This window comes from Oncorhynchus masou, unplaced genomic scaffold (assembly GCF_036934945.1).
Source record: "Oncorhynchus masou masou isolate Uvic2021 unplaced genomic scaffold, UVic_Omas_1.1 unplaced_scaffold_2718, whole genome shotgun sequence".
Classification (NCBI taxonomy): Eukaryota; Metazoa; Chordata; class Actinopteri; order Salmoniformes; family Salmonidae; genus Oncorhynchus; species Oncorhynchus masou.
This window is the reverse complement of record NW_027009152.1, coordinates 21089-42786: the sequence shown is the minus strand read 5'-3', so window position 1 is coordinate 42786 and position 21698 is coordinate 21089. Positions and strand designations below refer to the sequence as shown.

The window sequence follows — 21698 nt, the reverse complement described above, 5'->3', positions numbered from 1 at the left end:
CTTGTTCGCCGGCAATGCCGTGCCCAACACTGACACCTTGTGGTCGGATGACGATAACATACCCTCCATGTCACTTCCCTTTGTGACCACTACTTCCTCTACCAACTGAGCAGCGGCTGCTTCCCCCATTGGCTGAGACAGAAGCTCCACGGGAAGAGGCTCCGGTTCCATCCCGACTGCGGGGTCATCGTCAGTTTCTCGGGTTTCTGCGGCTTCCGTCGCGACAACAGCAGCTGCGGCTGCTGACCTGGTCTTGCGTCCGGGAGGTGGTAGGTGGTTGAGGTTTTGCCACCTGCGTTCTTTTGGCCGTTGCGGCTTGTCGTGGAGTCTTCTGTCCAGGGGGTAGAGGTAGAAGAGGATGGGGTGGGAGTGCTTTTGGAGAGGGGTCTCTCTTTCTCCTGGCTTGACTTCATAGTAGAAATTGGGGTATCAGGGGTACCCCTCTTGCGTTTGGATGATCGTTCCGACCTTCCATAGGTGCCATCTTGGGTATTGGGTGATGAAGTTGATGGCTCTGGTGGGTTGGGTGATGAAGATGATGATTCTGGTGGGTTGGCGTTGTCCGCCTCATCCCCTTCCACCTCGTCCACGGTGACAAACTCATCCATGTTGAACTGGTCCAGGTCGATTGGGTTGGCGTCACTAGGGTTGACGTCGGAAGTGAACTCATCCACCACGTAGCCAAAACCCTGTGGTATGAGAGGAGGATGAATCCATGGAATTAATCAATCAATCCATTTTCCAGAAGTTCAACAGAAGTGCTGTACTTTGAATCAGATGATTGTAAGCGTTTGGATTCTGTACATTAATATTTGAATGGTGTGTTTTTATAAATCTGATGCTCACCTTGCTCTCTGCTGCCTCCTGATCTCTAGACTCACTCCTAGAAGACTGGCTAGTTCTACTATGGTGGCCCTGTGGGACAAACGGAAACATGAAATCACTCCTAGAAGACTGGTTAGTTCTACTACGGTGGCCCTGTGGGACAAACGGAAACATGAAATCACTCCTAGAAGACTGGCTAGTTCTACTATGGTGGCCCTGTGGGACAAACGGAAACATGAAATCACTCCTAGAAGACTGGTTAGTTCTACTACGGTGGCCCTGTGGGACAAACGGAAACATGAAATCACTCCTAGAAGACTGGCTAGTTCTACTATGGTGGCCCTGTGGGACAAACGGAAACATGAAATCACTCCTAGAAGACTGGTTAGTTCTACTACGGTGGCCCTGTGGGACAAACGGAAACATGAAATCACTCCTAGAAGACTGGCTAGTTCTACTATGGTGGCCCTGTGGGACAAACGGAAACATGAAATCACTCCTAGAAGACTGGTTAGTTCTACTACGGTGGCCCTGTGGGACAAACGGAAACATGAAATCTCAGAAACAGAAAGAAATCATGTTAACATCTCATTTAGACTTTTAACAACGTCTGAACTTAAGGATATAACCTGAATATAAAAAAACATCCACCATCATTCCTGCTTTCCCTGGCTCCCGACCTGTCTGTCCCCCCCCTACCCCCCTGTCTCTCTCCCTGGCTCCTGTCCTGTCTGCCCCCCCCCTACCCCCCTGTCTCTCTCCCTGGCTCCCGACCTGTCTGCCCCCCTACCCCCCCCCTGTCTCTCTCCCTGGCTCCTGTCCTGTCTGCCCCCCTACCTCCTTTCTTACCATGCTCCTCTCCTCCTTCTCTTACTTTGTCTCTGTCCCTGGCTCCCGACCTGTCTGCCCCCCTACCCCCTGTCTCTCTCCCTGGCTCCTGTCCTGTCTGCCCCCCTACCCCCTGTCTCTCTCCCTGGCTCCTGTCCTGTCTGCCCCCTACCTCCTTTCTTACCTTGCTCCTCTCCTCCTCCTCTTTCCTCCCCTTCTTCTTGGCGGGACTGCCATCCTGTCTGTTGCTCCTGCAGGAGCCAGAAGAAGAGCGAGAGGAGTCGCCGTGTCTCGACGTCGGAGGACCCTGCTCCTCCTCCTCGGAGGCCGCCCGGCTGCTTCTATGCCTGGAAGAGTCTCTCTTTTCTGGGGAAGAATGGTCCCTGCGCCTGCCTCTTCCTCCATAGACTTGTGTCTTCCCCTGATTCTTCTTTGGTTGTCCAGAGCCTGAAGGTGGTTTCTTTGCACCTTCCGTCTGTGTTGTGGTCTTCTTCGCTGGTTTGGTTGGAGGCTTTTTATCGGTCTGTGACTTCTCAGGTTGTAGCTTGTTTTTCTTCAGAGAAAGCGCAGGTCTACTTCTCTCATCTCGTTGAGTCTGTGTCGCTGTCTTCTTCTCTGGTTGAGTTGGGGCCTGGTTTAGTCCTCCAGCCGGGGTCTTGGTCTCCCCCTTCTCTCCAGCTACAGAGCTCTTCTTGTCGGATGGAGGCTTGTCCTTCTCTCCCTGGTCCTGTCTTTGTTCCTCGGCTTGTCTCCCCAGGCGGTGTTGGTGCACTGCTGCCTCCAGGGCCTTCAGGATCTCCTGAGTTACCGGACTGAAGTTGAACAGTTTGTCTTCACCTTTTACAGACACTGGGCGAGCTACGGGGACAGAGGCTGATGTTACCGGTGCAGAACCAGCAACGGTAGCAGCGTGAACGGTAGCGGTTGCTATGGTTTCTCCATTCTCGCCATCCGGTTTGGCAGCGGTTTGGCTTTGGTCGTCGTTGGTCGTCATCAGGTCCATGACGACTGGACTGGGTTCCGTTGCGGTCGCGTCGGAGTCTTTCGCTACGGTGTCACTGGACTGGACGGGCGCTTCCGCCATCTCGCGGGTGTTGGGTAACCACTGGCTGTGTGGCAGAGGTGGTGGTAGGAACAGATTTACCTGGTGTTGCCACTCCTTTAGCGACAGGCTTCTTGCCTTGGACCGTCTTCTTCTTGGCTCTGCTGATGAAATGACAGATATTAGACGTAAATGACAGACATTAGACATAAATGACAGACATTAGACATAAATGACAGTGACATAAATGACAGACATTAGATATAAATGACAGACAGACATAAATGACAGACATTAGACATAAATGACAGACAGACATAAATGACAGACATTAGACATAAATGACAGAGACATAAATGACAGACATTAGACATAAATGACAGACATTAGACATAAATGACAGACATTAGACATAAATGACAGACATTAGACATAAATGAAAGACATTAGACATAAATGATAGACATTAGACATAAATGATAGACATTAGACATAAATGACAGACATTAGACATAAATGACAGACATTAGACATAAATGATAAACATTAGACATAAATAATAAACATTAGACATAAATGATAAACATTAGACATAAATGACAGACATTAGACATAAATGACAGACATTAGACATAAATGACAGACATTAGACATAAATGAAAGACATTAGACATAAATGACAGACATTAGACATAAATGACAGACATTAGACATAAATGACAGACATTAGACATAAATGACAGACATTGGACATAAATGAAAGACATTAGACATAAATGATAGACATTAGACATAAATGATAGACATTAGACATAAATGACAGACATTAGACATAAATGACAGACATTAGACATAAATGATAAACATTAGACATAAATGAAAGACATTAGGCATAAATGACAGACATTAGGCATAAATGACAGACATTAGGCATAAATGACAGACATTAGACATAAATGACAGACATTAAACATAAATGACAGACATTAAACATAAATGACAGACATTAAACATAAATGACAGACATTAAACATAAATGACAGACAGACATAAATGACAGACATTAAACATAAATGACAGACAGACATATATGACAGACAGACATAAATGACAGACATTAAACATAAATGACAGAGACATAAATGACAGACATTAAACATAAATGACAGACAGACATAAATGACAGACAGACATAAATGACAGACATTAGACATACATGACCATAAGTGACGTTGTCATGCAAATCCAAGTGCAACATAATGGCCGAGAGTTGTTCCCTGAACAGGAAAAACTCTGAGCCCTAGTTGGACTTCACGGGGTCAAAGAGGACCTGGGGCTTGGAGATGCATAATTTATTCAATTTCTTATGAAAAAGGCCCCTTTCGAACGGTACCCGAGCACAACTAGACTCCCTCCATAAAGACCTGATCGGAACCAGACCCAGTCTGATCCAATATGAGTGAAGGAAACACCTCAAAGTCATAACGCTCTAGCGGGGTCGTGGTGTGAGAGAGGAGACGCTCTAGCGGGGGTCGTGCTGTGTGAGAGAGGAGACACTCTAGCAGGGGTCGTGATGTGTGAGAGCGGAGACGCTCTAGCGGGGGTCGTGCTGTGTGAGAGAGGAGACACTCTAGCAGGGGTCGTGGTGTGAGAGAGGAGACGCTCTAGCGGGGGTCGTGCTGTGTGAGAGAGGAGACACTCTAGCAGGGGTCGTGATGTGTGAGAGCGGAGACGCTCTAGCGGGGGTCGTGCTGTGTGAGAGAGGAGACACTAGCAGGGGTCGTGGTGTGTGAGAGAGGAGACGCTCTAGCGGGGGTCGTGCTGTGTGAGAGAGGAGACACTCTAGCAGGGGTCGTGATGTGTGAGAGAGGAGACGCTCTAGCGGGGGTCGTGTGTGTGAGAGAGGAGACACTCTAGCAGGGGTCGTGGTGTGTGAGAGAGGAGACGCTCTAGCGGGGGTCGTGATGTGTGAGAGAGGAGACGCTCTAGCGGGGGTCGTGGTGTGTGAGAGAGAGGAGGTAGAGGGAGGAGACTCTAGCAGGGGTCGTGATGTGTGTGAGAGGAGACACTCTAGCGGGGTCGTACTGTGTGAGAGAGGAGACGCTCTAGCGGGGTCGTGATGTGTGAGAGAGGAGGTAGAGAGAGGAGACGCTCTAGCGGGGGTCGTGATGTGTGTGAGAGAGGAGACACTCTAGCAGGGGTCGTGCTGTGTATGAGAGAGGAGGTAGAGGGAGGAGACGCTCTAGCGGGGGTCGTGATGTGTGTGAGAGGAGACGCTCTAGCGGGGGTCGTGATGTGTGAGAGAGGAGACGGCTCTAGCGGGGGTCGTGGTGTGAGAGAGGAGACGGCTCTAGCGGGGGTCGTGATGTGAGAGAGGAGACGCTCTAACAGGGGTCGTGCCGTGTGAGAGAGGGAGACGCTCTAACAGGGGTCGTGCCGTGTGAGAGGAGACGCTCTAGCGGGGGTCGTGATGTGTGAGAGAGGAGACGCTCTAGCGGGGTCGTGCTGTGTGAGAGAGGAGACGGCTCTAACGGGGTCGTGCTGTGTGAGAGAGGAGACGGCTCTAGCGGGGTCGTGATGTGTGAGAGGAGACGCTCTAGCGGGGTCGTGCTGTGTGAGAGAGGAGACGCTCTAGCGGGGTCGTGCTGTGTGAGAGGAGACGCTCTAGCGGGGTCGTGATGTGTGAGAGAGGAGACGCTCTAGCGGGGTCGTGCTGTGTGAGAGAGGAGACGCTCTAGCAGGGGTCGTGCTGTGTGAGAGAGGAGACGCTCTAGCGGGGTAGGTGCTGTGTGAGAGAGGAGACGCTCTAGCGGGGGTCGTGATGTGTGAGAGGAGACGCTCTAACAGGGGTCGTGCCGTGTGAGAGAGGAGACGCTCTAACAGGGGTCGTGCCGTGTGAGAGAGGAGACGCTCTAGCGGGGGTCGTGATGTGTGAGAGAGGAGACGCTCTAGCGGGGGTCGTGATGTGTGAGAGGAGACGCTCTAACGGGGTCGTGCTGTGTGAGAGAGGAGACGCTCTAGCGGGGGTCGTGATGTGTGAGAGGAGACGGCTCTAGCGGGGTCGTGCTGTGTGAGAGAGGAGACGCTCTAGCAGGGGTCGTGCTGTGTGAGAGAGGAGACGCTCTAGCGGGGTCGTGCTGTGTGAGAGAGGAGACGCTCTAGCGGGGGTCGTGATGTGTGAGAGAGGAGACGCTCTAACAGGGGTCGTGCCTAGTGAGAGAGGAGACGCTCTAACAGGGGTCGTGCCGTGTGAGTGAGGAGACGCTCTAGCGGGGGTCGATGTGTGAGAGAGGAGACGCTCTAGCGGGGGTCGTGCTGTGTGAGAGAGGAGACGCTCTAGCAGGGGTCGTGCTGTGTGAGAGAGGAGACGCTCTAGCGGGGGTCGTGCTGTGTGAGAGAGGAGACGCTCTAGCGGGGTCGTGATGTGTGAGAGAGGAGACGGCTCTAGCGGGGGTCGTGCTGTGTGAGAGGAGACGCTCTAGCGGGGGTCGTGGTGTGTGAGAGAGGAGACACTCTAGCGGGGGTCGTGATGTGTGAGAGAGGAGACGCTCTAGCGGGGGTCGTGATGTGTGAGAGAGGAGGCACTCTAGCAGGGGTTGTGCTGTGTGAGAGGAGACGCTCTAGCGGGGGTCGTGATGTGTGAGAGAGGAGACACTCTAGCAGGGGTCATGCTGTGTGAGAGAGGAGACACTCTAGCAGGGGTTGTGATGTGTGTGAGAGAGGAGACGGCTCTAGCAGGGGTCGTGCTGTGTGAGAGAGGGAGATGCTCTAGCGGGGGTCGTGGTGTGTGTGAGAGGAAGTAGAGGGAGGAGACGGCTCTAGCGGGGGTCGTGGTGTGTGAGAGAGGAGGTAGAGGGAGGAGACGGCTCTAGCGGGGGTCGTGATGTGTGAGAGAGGAGACGCTAGCGGGGGTCGTGATGTGTGAGAGGAGACGCTAGCGGGGGTCGTGATGTGTGTGAGAGAGGAGACGCTCTAGCAGGGGTTGTGCTGTGTGTGAGAGAGGAGGTAGAGAGAGGAGACGCTCTAGCAGGGGTCGTGCTGTGTGTGAGAGAGGAGGTAGAGAGAGATAACGCTCTAGCAGGGGTAGTGATGTGTGAGAGAGGAGGAGGTAGAGAGAGGAGACGCTAGCAGGGGTTGTGATGTGTGTGAGAGAGGAGACGCTCTAACAGGGTCGTGCTGTGTGAGAGTGGAGACGCTCTAGCAGGGGTCGTGATGTGTGTGAGAGGAGGTAGAGGGAGGAGACGCTCTAGCAAGGGTCGTGCTGTGTGAGAGAGGAGATGCTCTAGCGGGGGTCGTGCTGTTTGTGAGAGAGGAGGTAGAGGGAGGAGACGCTCTAGCAGGGGTCGTGCTGTGTGTGAGAGAGGAGGTAGAGAGAGATAACGCTCTAGCAGGGGTAGTGATGTGTGAGAGAGAGGAGGTAGAGAGAGGAGACGCTCTAGCGGGGTTGTGATGTGTGTGAGAGAGGAGACGCTCTAACAGGGGTCGTGCTGTGTGAGAGTGGAGACGCTCTAGCAGGGGTCGTGATGTGTGTGAGAGGAGGTAGAGGGAGGAGACGCTCTAGCAGGGGTCGTGCTGTGTGAGAGAGGAGATGCTCTAGCAGGGGTCGTGATGTGTGTGAGAGAGGAGGTAGAGGGAGGAGAAGCTCTAGCAGGGGTCGTGATGTGTGAGAGAGGAGATGCTCTAGCGGGGGTCGTGCTGTTTGTGAGAGAGGAGGTAGAGGGAGGAGACGCTCTAGCAGGGGTCGTGCTGTGTGTGAGAGAGGAGACGCTCTAGCGGGGGTCGTGCTGTTTGTGAGAGAGGAGGTAGAGGGAGGAGAAGCTCTAGCAGGGGTCGTGCTGTGTGAGAGAGGAGACACTCTAGCAGGGGTCGTGATGTGTGAGAGAGGAGACGCTCTAGCGGGGGTCGTGTGTGTGAGAGAGGAGACACTCTAGCAGGGGTCGTGGTGTGTGAGAGAGGAGACGCTCTAGCGGGGGTCGTGATGTGTGAGAGAGGAGACGCTCTAGCGGGGGTCGTGGTGTGTGAGAGAGAGGAGGTAGAGGGAGGAGACTCTAGCAGGGGTCGTGATGTGTGTGAGAGGAGACACTCTAGCGGGGGTCGTACTGTGTGAGAGAGGAGACGCTCTAGCGGGGTCGTGATGTGTGAGAGAGGAGGTAGAGAGAGGAGACGCTCTAGCGGGGGTCGTGATGTGTGTGAGAGAGGAGACACTCTAGCAGGGGTCGTGCTGTGTATGAGAGAGGAGGTAGAGGGAGGAGACGCTCTAGCGGGGGTCGTGATGTGTGTGAGAGGAGACGCTCTAGCGGGGGTCGTGATGTGAGAGAGGAGACGCTCTAGCGGGGGTCGTGGTGTGAGAGAGGAGACGCTCTAGCGGGGGTCGTGATGTGAGAGAGGAGACGCTCTAACAGGGGTCGTGCCGTGTGAGAGAGGAGACGCTCTAACAGGGGTCGTGCCGTGTGAGAGAGGAGACGCTCTAGCGGGGGTCGTGATGTGTGAGAGAGGAGACGCTCTAGCTGGGGTCGTGCTGTGTGAGAGAGGAGACGCTCTAACGGGGGTCGTGCTGTGTGAGAGAGGAGACGCTCTAGCGGGGGTCGTGATGTGTGAGAGAGGAGACGCTCTAGCGGGGGTCGTGCTGTGTGAGAGAGGAGACGCTCTAGCGGGGGTCGTGCTGTGTGAGAGAGGAGACGCTCTAGCGGGGGTCGTGATGTGTGAGAGGAGACGCTCTAGCGGGGTCGTGCTGTGTGAGAGAGGAGACGCTCTAGCAGGGGTCGTGCTGTGTGAGAGAGGAGACGCTCTAGCGGGGGTCGTGCTGTGTGAGAGAGGAGACGCTCTAGCGGGGGTCGTGATGTGTGAGAGAGGAGACGCTCTAACAGGGGTCGTGCCGTGTGAGAGAGGAGACGCTCTAACAGGGGTCGTGCCGTGTGAGAGAGGAGACGCTCTAGCGGGGGTCGTGATGTGTGAGAGAGGAGACGCTCTAGCGGGGGTCGTGATGTGTGAGAGAGGAGACGCTCTAACGGGGGTCGTGCTGTGTGAGAGAGGAGACGCTCTAGCGGGGGTCGTGATGTGTGAGAGAGGAGACGCTCTAGCGGGGGTCGTGCTGTGTGAGAGAGGAGACGCTCTAGCAGGGGTCGTGCTGTGTGAGAGAGGAGACGCTCTAGCGGGGTCGTGCTGTGTGAGAGAGGAGACGCTCTAGCGGGGGTCGTGCTGTGTGAGAGAGGAGACGCTCTAGCGGGGGTCGTGATGTGTGAGAGAGGAGACGCTCTAGCGGGGGTCGTGCTGTGTGAGAGAGGAGACGCTCTAGCGGGGGTCGTGCTGTGTGAGAGAGGAGACGCTCTAGCGGGGGTCGTGATGTGTGAGAGAGGAGACGCTCTAGCGGGGGTCGTGCTGTGTGAGAGAGGAGACGCTCTAGCAGGGGTCGTGCTGTGTGAGAGAGGAGACGCTCTAGCGGGGGTCGTGCTGTGTGAGAGAGGAGACGCTCTAGCGGGGGTCGTGATGTGTGAGAGAGGAGACGCTCTAGCGGGGGTCGTGCTGTGTGAGAGAGGAGACGCTCTAGCAGGGGTCGTGCTGTGTGAGAGAGGAGACGCTCTAGCGGGGTCGTGCTGTGTGAGAGAGGAGACGCTCTAGCGGGGGTCGTGATGTGTGAGAGAGGAGACGCTCTAGCGGGGTCGTGCTGTGTGAGAGAGGAGACGCTCTAGCGGGGTCGTGGTGTGTGAGAGAGGAGACACTCTAGCGGGGGTCGTGATGTGTGAGAGAGGAGACGCTCTAGCGGGGGTCGTGATGTGTGAGAGAGGAGGCACTCTAGCAGGGGTTGTGCTGTGTGAGAGAGGAGACGCTCTAGCGGGGGTCGTGATGTGTGAGAGAGGAGACACTCTAGCAGGGGTCATGCTGTGTGAGAGAGGAGACACTCTAGCAGGGGTTGTGATGTGTGTGAGAGAGGAGACGCTCTAGCAGGGGTCGTGCTGTGTGAGAGAGGAGATGCTCTAGCGGGGGTCGTGGTGTGTGTGAGAGGAAGTAGAGGGAGGAGACGCTCTAGCGGGGGTCGTGGTGTGTGAGAGAGGAGGTAGAGGGAGGAGACGCTCTAGCGGGGTCGTGATGTGTGAGAGAGGAGACGCTAGCGGGGGTCGTGATGTGAGAGAGGGAGACGCTAGCGGGGGTCGTGATGTGTGTGAGAGAGGAGACGCTCTAGCAGGGGTTGTGCTGTGTGTGAGAGAGGAGGTAGAGAGAGGAGACGCTCTAGCAGGGTCGTGCTGTGTGTGAGAGAGGAGGTAGAGAGAGATAACGCTCTAGCAGGGGTAGTGATGTGTGAGAGAGAGGAGGTAGAGAGAGGAGACGCTAGCAGGGGTTGTGATGTGTGTGAGAGAGGAGACGCTCTAACAGGGGTCGTGCTGTGTGAGAGTGGAGACGCTCTAGCAGGGGTCGTGATGTGTGTGAGAGGAGGTAGAGGGAGGAGACGCTCTAGCAAGGGTCGTGCTGTGTGAGAGAGGAGATGCTCTAGCGGGGGTCGTGCTGTTTGTGAGAGAGGAGGTAGAGGGAGGAGACGCTCTAGCAGGGGTCGTGCTGTGTGTGAGAGAGGAGGTAGAGAGAGATAACGCTCTAGCAGGGGTAGTGATGTGTGAGAGAGAGGAGGTAGAGAGGAGACGCTAGCAGGGGTTGTGATGTGTGTGAGAGAGGAGACGCTCTAACAGGGGTCGTGCTGTGTGAGAGTGGAGACGCTCTAGCAGGGGTCGTGATGTGTGTGAGAGGAGGTAGAGGGAGGAGACGCTCTAGCAGGGTCGTGCTGTGTGAGAGAGGAGATGCTCTAGCAGGGGTCGTGATGTGTGTGAGAGAGGAGGTAGAGGGAGGAGAAGCTCTAGCAGGGGTCGTGATGTGTGAGAGAGGAGATGCTCTAGCGGGGGTCGTGCTGTTTGTGAGAGAGGAGGTAGAGGGAGGAGACGCTCTAGCAGGGGTCGTGCTGTGTGTGAGAGGAGACGCTCTAGCAGGGGTCGTGATGTGAGAGAGGAGATGTTCTAGCAGGGGGTCGTGATGTGTGAGAGAGGAGATGTTCTAGCAGGGGTCGTGATGTGTGTGAGAGAGGAGGTAGAGGGAGGAGACGCTCTAGCAGGGGTCGTGCTGTGTGTGAGAGGAGACGCTCTAGCAGGGGTCGTGCTGTGTGTGAGAGGAGACGCTCTAGCAGGGGTCGTGCTGTGTGTGTAGGCTACTGAGTGTGAGTGAGTGACAGGGAACAGGGAGGAGAGACGAGAGACAGCAACCAACCAAGCAGACTCTAAATATCTGTCATTGTTGTGTCTCAATCCACCACATTCACCATTGTCGGCCTTCCACACCTGCTGTGAAAGTGTGTGAGCTACGGTGTTTGCCAGACTACGACACCTCCCGAAAATCGGTATTCTCACCAAAACATCTGTAGCTTCCGAACGGTTTGGCCTTTCAAAAAAACCACCATGGAAAGATGTGAGACTCACAATGCTCTCCGTTTTGCTCTACGAACCCCCACAAGAGTGAGGGGAATTTTCTTCAGTCCGTACCGCCAACCTCTGTCTGTCGCCTACACACTAATACGACACCTCTATTTTAATGGTCCAGTATGAAGGAAGTTAGACTGGAAGTCATTGTGTTACCGCTAGTTAGTAACTTCCTTTAAACTGCACGCAGACTCGTAAAAACGGTATCTATGAGTTCATCAGACTCTGGGGAAGTAGACAAAGAGCCACATTGTCAACATCCTAAAAGTATCCTTTTAAGTCAAGATTCCTGGATGTAAGATTGCAGTCCGTGTATGTCTTGATCGTTTGTTTTCCCAAGTTAAAATATAATCACGAACGTGAAAACTGCCAAATATATATAAAAATAGGGGGAAAAAAGGAGAAAAAAGCTGCAAGAAAATCACATTTAAATGAAACCATTTGGAAATGTGGATCCTGATGTCACACCTTGGCCCTTTAATTCACAGAAAGAATCCAAATGTTTCAAAAAAATGTGCAGTTGCAAAGCATGCTAGGTATTATTCTAATGAGCTCCGTCCAGCAAAAATGAATTGAAGTAACCTGAGCTTTTCAGTCAACGCTACTGTAATGTCAATTCAATTGATTTGCCTTCATGTTTTGAACTTTTATTTCATTTTAAAAACGTTGTCACACTATAGAAAGAGCCTTATGTATAAAATAGCTTTCATGCACACAGTAATGTATTGACAGACAGACAGGTAATGAAGGGTTGAGGTAGCCACTTACCTGGTGACAGGTGTCTTCTTGGCTGGGAGCTGCGGCTGAGCCGGATGTTTAACCTTGACCAGCATGTTGAACTTCAGAGGCTTGTTCTGAACTGCACAGGGGAACTTCTGGAAATGGAGACATACCGCCATCGCTATCGAGGACGACTCCATCTCAAAATAAATCTAGGAGAGAGAGGACAAGAGGGAGGTATACGGATGAGAGTTTGTACCACAGGTGTGTGAAAAACCAAGACTTGAAAACACCTGACTGTTGTCCTTCTCCTTCAAGACCTGAAAACACCTGACTGTTGTCCTTCTCCTTCAAGACCTGAAAACACCTGACTGTTGTCCTTCTCCTTCAAGACCTGAAAACACCTGACTGTTGTCCTTCTCCTTCAAGACCTAAAAACACCTGACTGTTGTCCTTCTCCTTCAAGACCTGAAAACACCTGACTGTTGTCCTTCTCCTTCAAGACCTGAAAACACCTGACTGTTGTCCTTCTCCTTCAAGACCTGAAAACACCTGACTGTTGTCCTTCTCCTTCAAGACCGAAAAACACCTGACTGTTGTCCTTCTCCTTCAAGACCTGAAAACACCTGACTGTTGTCCTTCTCCTTCAAGACCTGAAAACACCTGACTGTTGTCCTTCTCCTTCAAGACCTGAAAACACCTGACTGTTGTCCTTCTCCTTCAAGACCTGAAAACACCTGACTGTTGTCCTTCTCCTTCAAGACCTGAAAACACCTGACTGTTGTCCTTCTCCTTCAAGGCCGAAAAACACCTGACTGTTGTCCTTCTCCTTCAAGACCTGAAAACACCTGACTGTTGTCCTTCTCCTTCAAGACCTGAAAACACCTGACTGTTGTCCTTCAAGACCGAAAAACACCTGACTGTTGTCCTTCTCCTTCAAGACCGAAAAACACCTGACCGTTGTCCTTCTCCTTCAAGACCTGAAAACACCTGACTGTTGTCCTTCTCCTTCAAGACCTGAAAACACCTGACTGTTGTCCTTCTCCTTCAAGACCGAAAAACACCTGACTGTTGTCCTTCTCCTTCAAGACCTAAAAACACCTGACTGTTGTCCTTCTCCTTCAAGACCTGAAAACACCTGACTGTTGTCCTTCTCCTTCAAGACCGAAAAACACCTGACTGTTGTCCTTCTCCTTCAAGACCTGAAAACACCTGACTGTTGTCCTTCTCCTTCAAGACCTAAAAACACCTGACTGTTGTCCTTCTCCTTCAATACCTGAAAACACCTGACTGTTGTCCTTCTCCTTCAATACCTAAAAACACCTGACTGTTGTCCTTCTCCTTCAATACCTGAAAACACCTGACTGTTGTCCTTCTCCTTCAAGACCTAAAAACACCTGACTGTTGTCCTTCTCCTTCAATACCTGAAAACACCTGACTGTTGTCCTTCTCCTTCAATACCTGAAAACACCTGACTGTTGTCCTTCTCCTTCAAGACCTGAAAACACCTGACTGTTGTCCTTCTCCTTCAAGACCTGAAAACACCTGACTGTTGTCCTTCTCCTTCAAGACCTGAAAACACCTGACTGTTGTCCTTCTCCTTCAAGACCTGAAAACACCTGACTGTTGTCCTTCTCCTTCAAGACCTGAAAACACCTGACTGTTGTCCTTCTCCTTCAAGACCTGAAAACACCTGACTGTTGTCCTTCTCCTTCAAGACCTGAAAACACCTGACTGTTGTCCTTCTCCTTCAAGACCTGAAAACACCTGACTGTTGTCCTTCTCCTTCAAGACCTGAAAACACCTGACTGTTGTCCTTCTCCTTCAAGACCTGAAAACACCTGACTGTTGTCCTTCTCCTTCAATACCTGAAAACACCTGACTGTTGTACTTGTCCTTCAAGAGCGGAGCACCTTAATCTGATGTATACAAGTCTGGTCCCAGAGTGGCTTAATCTGATCAATACAAGTCTGGTCCCGGAGTGTCTTAATCTGATCAATACAAGTCTGGTCCCGGAGTGTCTTAATCTGATCAATACAAGTCTGGTCCCGGAGTGTCTTAATCTGATCAATACAAGTCTGGTCCCGGAGTGGCTTAATCTGATCAATACAAGTCTGGTCCCGGAGTGGCTTAATCTGATCAATACAAGTCTGGTCCCAGAGCGTCTTAATCTGATCAATACAAGTCTGGTCCCGGAGTGTCTTAATCTGATCAATACAAGTCTGGTCCCGGAGTGTCTTAATCTGATCTATATAAATCTGGTCCCGGAGTGTCTAACTAAATAAAACCAAAAATTTAGCCTGACTTCATTCAGGGTCCGGGAAAAATTGATTTGAAGCAAATCAAAACATCTGCCTCATTTGCCTGTTTAACACAATAATTCCCCAAAAATTGTTTGTGATGTGTGTGTCTACATTCAAATTGGTAAAGTTAATTGCGATATGATTAAAGGCAACACATGTTACCCTATTATTAGATTGTAGTGCATGGCCTTAACATGTCTGTGTGTGTGTGTGTGTGTGTGTGTGTGTGTCTGTGGTACCCTGTTGATCAGAGATAGAGAATCGAGGTAGGATCCGAAGCGTTTGACGAGGTCGTGAACCTCTCGGGTTGCCGTAGTTCCCGTGGGGACGTTACTGGACGATCAGAAGGCGTTCCTTCAATGTCGTGTCCTGTTGAGAAGCAGAGTGGTTATAAAGGGTTCATTAACAGGCTATAAAGGGTTCATTAACAGGCTATAAAGGGTTCATTAACCTGCTATAAAGGGTTCATTAACAGGTTATAAAGGGTTCATTAACAGGTTATAAAGGGTTCATTAACAGGTTATAAAGGGTTCATTAACAGGTTATAAAGGGTTCATTAACCTGCTATAAAGGGTTCATTAACAGGTTATAAAGGGTTCATTAACAGGTTATAAAGGGTTCATTAACCGGCTATAAAGGGTTCATTAACAGGCTATAAAGGGTTCATTAACAGGTTATAAAGGGTTCATTAACAGGTTATAAAGGGTTCATTAACAGGCTATAAAGGGTTCATTAACAGGCTATAAAGGGTTCATTAACAGGTTATAAAGGGTTCATTAACAGGCTATAAAGGGTTCATTAACCTGCTATAAAGGGTTCATTAACAGGTTATAAAGGGTTCATTAACAGGTTATAAAGGGTTCATTAACAGGTTATAAAGGGTTCATTAACAGGTTATAAAGGGTTCATTAACCGGCTATAAAGGGTTCATTAACAGGCTATAAAGGGTTCATTAACAGGTTATAAAGGGTTCATTAACAGGTTATAAAGGGTTCATTAACAGGCTATAAAGGGTTCATTAACAGGTTATAAAGGGTTCATTAACAGGTTATAAAGGGTTCATTAACAGGCTATAAAGGGTTCATTAACCTGCTATAAAGGGTTCATTAACAGGTTATAAAGGGTTCATTAACAGGTTATAAAGGGTTCATTAACAGGTTATAAAGGGTTCATTAACAGGTTATAAAGGGTTCATTAACCTGCTATAAAGGGTTCATTAACAGGTTATAAAGGGTTCATTAACAGGTTATAAAGGGTTCATTAACCGCTATAAAGGGTTCATTAACAGGCTATAAAGGGTTCATTAACAGGTTATAAAGGGTTCATTAACAGGTTATAAAGGGTTCATTAACAGGCTATAAAGGGTTCATTAACAGGCTATAAAGGGTTCATTAACAGGTTATAAAGGGTTCATTAACAGGCTATAAAGGGTTCATTAACCTGCTATAAAGGGTTCATTAACAGGTTATAAAGGGTTCATTAACAGGTTATAAAGGGTTCATTAACAGGTTATAAAGGGTTCAGTAACCTGCTATAAAGGGTTCATTAACCTGCTATAAAGGGTTCATTAACAGGTTATAAAGGGTTCATTAACAGGTTATAAAGGGTTCATTAACAGGTTATAAAGGGTTCATTAACCTGCTATAAAGGGTTCATTAACCTGCTATAAAGGGTTCATTAACAGGTTATAAAGGGTTCATTAACAGGTTATAAAGGTTCATTAACCTGCTATAAAGGGTTCATTAACAGGTTATAAAGGGTTCATTAACAGGTTATAAAGGGTTCATTAACAGGCTATAAAGGGTTCATTAACAGGTTATAAAGGGTTCATTAACAGGTTATAAAGGGTTCATTAACAGGTTATAAAGGGTTCATTAACAGGTTATAAAGGGTTCATTAACAGGCTATAAAGGGTTCATTAACAGGCTATAAAAGGGTTCATTAACAGGTTATAAAGGGTTCATTAACAGGTTATAAAGGGTTCATTAACAGGCTATAAAGGGTTCATTAACAGGCTATAAAGGGTTCATTAACCTGCTATAAAGGGTTCATTAACAGGTTATAAAGGATTCATTAACAGGTTATATATGGGTTCATTAACAGGCTATAAAGGGTTCATTAACAGGCTATAAAGGGTTCATTAACAGGTTATAAAGGGTTCATTAACAGGCTATAAAGGTTTCATTAACAGGCTATAAAGGGTTCATTAACCTGCTATAAAGGGTTCATTAACAGGTTATAAAGGGTTCATTAACAGGTTATAAAGGGTTCATTAACCTGCTATAAAGGGTTCATTAACAGGTTATAAAGGATTCATTAACAGGTTATAAAGGGTTCATTAACCTGCTATAAAGGGTTCATTAACAGGTTATAAAGGGTTCATTAACAGGTTATAAAGGGTTCATTAACAGGCTATAAAGGGTTCATTAACAGGTTATAAAGGGGTTCATTAAACTGCTATAAAGGGTTCATTAACAGGTTATAAAGGGTTCATTAACAGGTTATAAAGGGTTCATTAACAGGTTATAAAGGGTTCATTAAAAGGTAATAAAGGGTTCATTAACAGGTAATAAAGGGTTCATTAACAGGTAATAAAGGGTTCATTAACAGGTAATAAAGGGTTCATTAACAGGTTATAAAGGGTTCATTAACAGGTAATAAAGGGTTCATTAACAGGTTATAAAGGGTTCATTAACAGGTTATAAAGGGTTCATTAACCTGCTATAAAGGGTTCATTAACCTGCTATAAAGGGTTCATTAACCTGCTATAAAGGGTTCATTAACAGGTTATAAAGGGTTCATTAACAGGTTATAAAGGGTTCATTAACCTGCTATAAAGGGTTCATTAACCTGCTATAAAGGGTTCATTAACCTGCTATAAAGGGTTCATTAACAGGCTATAAAGGGTTCATTAACCTGCTATAAAGGGTTCATTAACAGGCTATAAAGGGTTCATTAACCTGCTATAAAGGGTTCATTAACAGGCTATAAAGGTTTCATTAACAGGCTATAAAGGGTTCATTAACAGGTTATAAAGGGTTCATTAACAGGCTATAAAGGTTTCATTAACAGGCTATAAAGGGTTCATTAACCTGCTATAAAGGGTTCATTAACAGGTTATAAAGGGTTCATTAACATGTTATAAAGGGTTCATTAACAGGTTATAAAGGGTTCATTAACCTGCTATAAAGGGTTCATTAACAGGTTATAAAGGGTTCATTAACAGGCTATAAAGGGTTCATTAACCTGCTATAAAGGGTTCATTAACAGGCTATAAAGGGTTCATTAACAGGTTATAAAGGGTTCATTAACAGGCTATAAAGGGTTTATTAACAGGTTATAAAGGGTTCATTAACAGGCTATAAAGGGTTCATTAACAGGTTATAAAGGGTTCATTAATGTCTATTAAGTCACTATTCCCAGCCCTACGACAGTCAATACTTCCACTACACTTGCCTCAACACGAGGCACTAAACTTCTGAATTAACCTAGTTAAACGTGTTAACTTACCGAAGTGGTGAGGCCCTTCAGCGTTGTGTAGACATTCTCCTGCAATAGAAAGAATAAACAGCAATGATGACTTGAGTGTATTTATTATTTTACCTTTACTTCAACAAGGAACACAGACTGAGACATCTGTTACATCTGTTACAGCTGGGCCCTGACAGACCTCTGTTACAGCTGGCCCTGACTGAGACCTCTGTTACAGCTGGGCCCTGACTGAGACCTCTGTTACAGCTGGGCCCTGACTGAGACCTCTGTTACAGCTGGGCCCTGACAGACCCTGTTACAGCTGGGCCCTGACAGACCTCTGTTACAGCTGGCCCTGACTGAGACCTCTGTTACAGCCCTGACTGAGCCTCTGTTACAGCTGGGCCCTGACTGAGACCTCTGTTACAGCTGGGCCCTGACAGACCTCTGTTACAGCTGGCCCTGAGCTGGGCCCCTCTGTTACAGCTGGGCCCTGACTGAGACCTCTGTTACAGCTGGGCCCTGACTGAGACCTCTGTTACAGCTGGGCCCTGACTGAGACCTCTGTTACAGCTGCCCTGACAGACCCTGTTACACTGAGACCTCTGTTACAGCTGGGCCCTGACTGAGACCTCTGTTACAGCTGGGCCCTGACTGAGACCTCTGTTACAGCTGGGCCCTGACTGAGACCTCTGTTACAGCTGGGGCCATCTGTTACAGCTGGGCCCTGACTGAGACCTCTGTTACAGCTGGGCCCTGACTGAGACTCTGTTACAGCTGGGCCCTGACTGAGACCTCTGTTACAGCTGGGCCCTGACAGACCTCTGTTACAGCTGGGCCCTGACTGAGACCTCTGTTACAGCTGGGCCCTGACTGAGACCTCTGTTACAGCTGGGCCCTGACTGAGACCTCTGTTACAGCTGGGCCCTGACTGAGACCTCTGTTACAGCTGGGCCCTGACTGAGACCTCTGTTACAGCTGGGCCCTGACTATTTGAGACCTCTGTTACAGCTGGGCCCTGACTGAGACCTCTGTTACAGCTGGGCCCTGACCTCTGTTGAGACCTCTGTTACACAGCTGGACCTCTGTTACAGCCTGACTGAGACCTCTGTTACAGCTGGGCCCTGACTGAGACCTCTGTTACAGCTGGGCCCTGACTGAGACCTCTGTTACAGCTGGGCCCTGACTGAGACCTCTGTTACAGCTGGGCCCTGACTGAGACCTCTGTTACAGCTGGGCCCTGACTGAGACCTCTGTTACAGCTGGGCCCTGACTGAGAACCTCTGTTACAGCTGGGCCCTGACTGAGACCTCTGTTACAGCTGGGCCCTGACTGAGACCTCTGTTACAGCTGGGCCCTGACTGAGACCTCTGTTACAGCTGGGCCCTGACAGACCTCTGTTACAGCTGGGCCCTGACTGAGACCTCTGTTACAGCTGGGCCCTGACTGAGACCTCTGTTACAGCTGGGCCCTGACTGAGACCTCTGTTACAGCTGGGCCCTGACTGAGACCTCTGTTACAGCTGGGCCCTGACTGAGACCTCTGTTACAGCTGGGCCCTGACAGACCTCTGTTACAGCTGGGCCCTGACTGAGACCTCTGTTACAGCTGGGCCTGACTGAGACCTCTGTTACAGCTGGGCCCTGACTGAGACTCTGTTACAGCTGGGCCCTGACTGAGACCTCTGTTACAGCTGGGCCTCTGTTACACTGAGACCTCTGTTACAGCTGGGCCCTGACTGAGACATCTGTTACAGCTGGGCCTGAGACACTCTCTGTTACAGCTGGGCCCTGACTGAGACCCCTCTGTTACAGCTGGGCCCTGACTGACCTCTGTTACAGCTCTGACCTCTGTTACAGCTGGGCCCTGACTGAGACCTCTGTTACAGCTGGGCCCTGACTGAGACATCTGTTACAGCTGGGCCCTGACTGAGACCTCTGTTACAGCTGGGCCCTGACTGAGACCTCTGTTACAGCTGGGCCTGACTGGACCTCTGTTACAGCTGGGCCCTGACTGAGACCTCTGTTACAGCTGGGCCCTGACTGAGACATCTGTTACAGCTGGGCTGACTGAGACATCTGTTACAGCTGGGCCCTGACTGAGACCTCTGTTACAGCTGGGCCCTGACTGAGACCTCTGTTACAGCTGGGCCCTGACTGAGACCTCTGTTACAGCTGGGCCCTGACCTCTGTTACAGCTGGGCCCTGACTGAGACCTCTGTTACAGCTGGGCCCTGACTGAGACCTCTGTTACAGCTGGGCCCTGACAGACCTCTGTTACAGCTGGGACCTCTGACTGGGCCCTGACAGACCTCTGTTACAGCTGGGCCCTGACTGAGACCTCTGTTACAGCTGGGCCCTGACTGAGACCTCTGTTACAGCTGGGCCCTGACTGGCCTCTGTTACAGCTGGGCCCTGACAGACCTCTGTTACAGCTGGGCCCTGACTGAGACCTCTGTTACAGCTAGGCCCTGACAGACCTCTGTTACAGCTGGGCCCTGACTGAGACCTCTCTGTTACAGCTGGGCCCTGACTGAGACATCTGTTACAGCTGGGCCCTGACAGACCTCTGTTACAGCTGGGCCCTGACTGAGACCTCTGTTACAGCTGGGCCCTGACTGAGACCTCTGTTACAGCTGGGCCCTGACTGAGACCTCTGTTACAGCTGGGCCCTGACTGAGACCTCTGTTACAGCTGGGCCCTGACTGAGACCTCTGTTACAGCTGGGCCCTGACAGACCTCTGTTACAGCTGGGCCCTGACTGAGACCTCTGTTACAGCTGGGCCCTGACAGACCTCTGTTACAGCTGGGCCCTGACTGAGACTCTGTTACAGCTGGGCCCTGACCTCTGTTACAGCTGGGCCCTGACTGAGACCTCTGTTACAGCTGGGCCCTGACTGAGACCTCTGTTACAGCTGGGCCCTGACTGAGACCTCTGTTACAGCTGGGCCCTGACTGAGACCTCTGTTACAGCTGGGCCCTGACTGAGACCTCTGTTACAGCTGGGCCCTGACTGAGACCTCTGTTACAGCTGGGCCCTGACTGAGACCTCTGTTACAGCTGGGCCCTGACTGAGACCTCTGTTACAGCTGGGCCCCCTGACTGAGACCTCTGTTACAGCTGGGCCCTGACTGAGACCTCTGTTACAGCTGGGCCCTGACTGAGACCTCTGTTACAGCTGGGCCCTGACTGAGACCTCTGTTACAGCTGGGAGGCCCTGACTGACCTCTCAGCTGGGCCCTGACAGACCCTGTTACAACTGGGCCCTGACTGAGACCTCTGTTACAGCTGGGCCCTGACTGAGACCTCTGTTACAGCTGGGCCCTGACTGAGACCTCTGTTACAGCTGGGCCCTGACTGAGACCTCTGTTACAGCTGGGCCCTGACTGAGACCTCTGTTACAGCTGGGCCCTGACTGAGACCTCTGTTACAGCTGGGCCCTGACTGAGACCTCTGTTACAGCTGGGCCCTGACTGAGACCATCTGTTACAGCTGGGCCCTGACTGACCTCTGTTACAGCTGGGCCCTGGAGACCTCTGTTACAGCTGGGCCTGACAGACCTCTGTTACAGCTGGGCCCTGACTGAGGCCTCTGTTACAGCTGGGCCCTGACTGAACCTCTGTTACAGCTGGGCCCTGACTGAGACCTCTGTTACAGCTGGGCCCTGACTGAGACCTCTGTTACAGCTGGGCCCTGACTGAGACCTCTGTTACAGCTGGGCCCTGACTGAGACCTCTGTTACAGCTGGGCCCTGACTGAGACCTCTGTTACAGCTGGGCCCTGACTGAGACCTCTGTTACAGCTGGGCCCTGACTGAGACCTCTGTTACAGCTGGGCCCTGACTGAGACTCTCTGTTACAGCTGGGCCCTGACTGAGACCTCTGTTACAGCTGGGCCCTGACTGAGACCTCTGTTACAGCTGGGCCCTGACTGAGACCTCTGTTACAGCTGGGCCCTGACTGAGACCTCTGTTACAGCTGGGCCCTGACTGAGACCTCTGTTACAGCTGGGCCCTGACTGACAGACCTCTGTTACAGCTGGGCCCTGACTGAGAC

At 50.6% G+C, this 21698-nt stretch overlaps 1 protein-coding gene across 1 annotated transcript in view; it reads right to left on the bottom strand.

Annotated features, from left to right (window-relative positions):
- Nucleotides 1–98: 98 nt before the first annotated feature.
- LOC135533845 (serine/arginine repetitive matrix protein 2-like) overlaps nucleotides 99–21698 on the bottom strand; it is a 40389-nt gene continuing 18789 nt past the window's right edge. The window contains exons 4-9 of the mRNA XM_064961057.1: nucleotides 17685–17723; nucleotides 14414–14543; nucleotides 11920–12083; nucleotides 1838–2859; nucleotides 847–915; nucleotides 99–689 (exon numbers count right to left, since the gene is read on the bottom strand). Coding sequence (XP_064817129.1) covers nucleotides 99–689; nucleotides 847–915; nucleotides 1838–2737 — 1560 coding nt within the window. The 5' untranslated portion in view covers nucleotides 2738–2859; nucleotides 11920–12083; nucleotides 14414–14543; nucleotides 17685–17723. The remainder of the gene's footprint in view (nucleotides 690–846; nucleotides 916–1837; nucleotides 2860–11919; nucleotides 12084–14413; nucleotides 14544–17684; nucleotides 17724–21698) is intronic.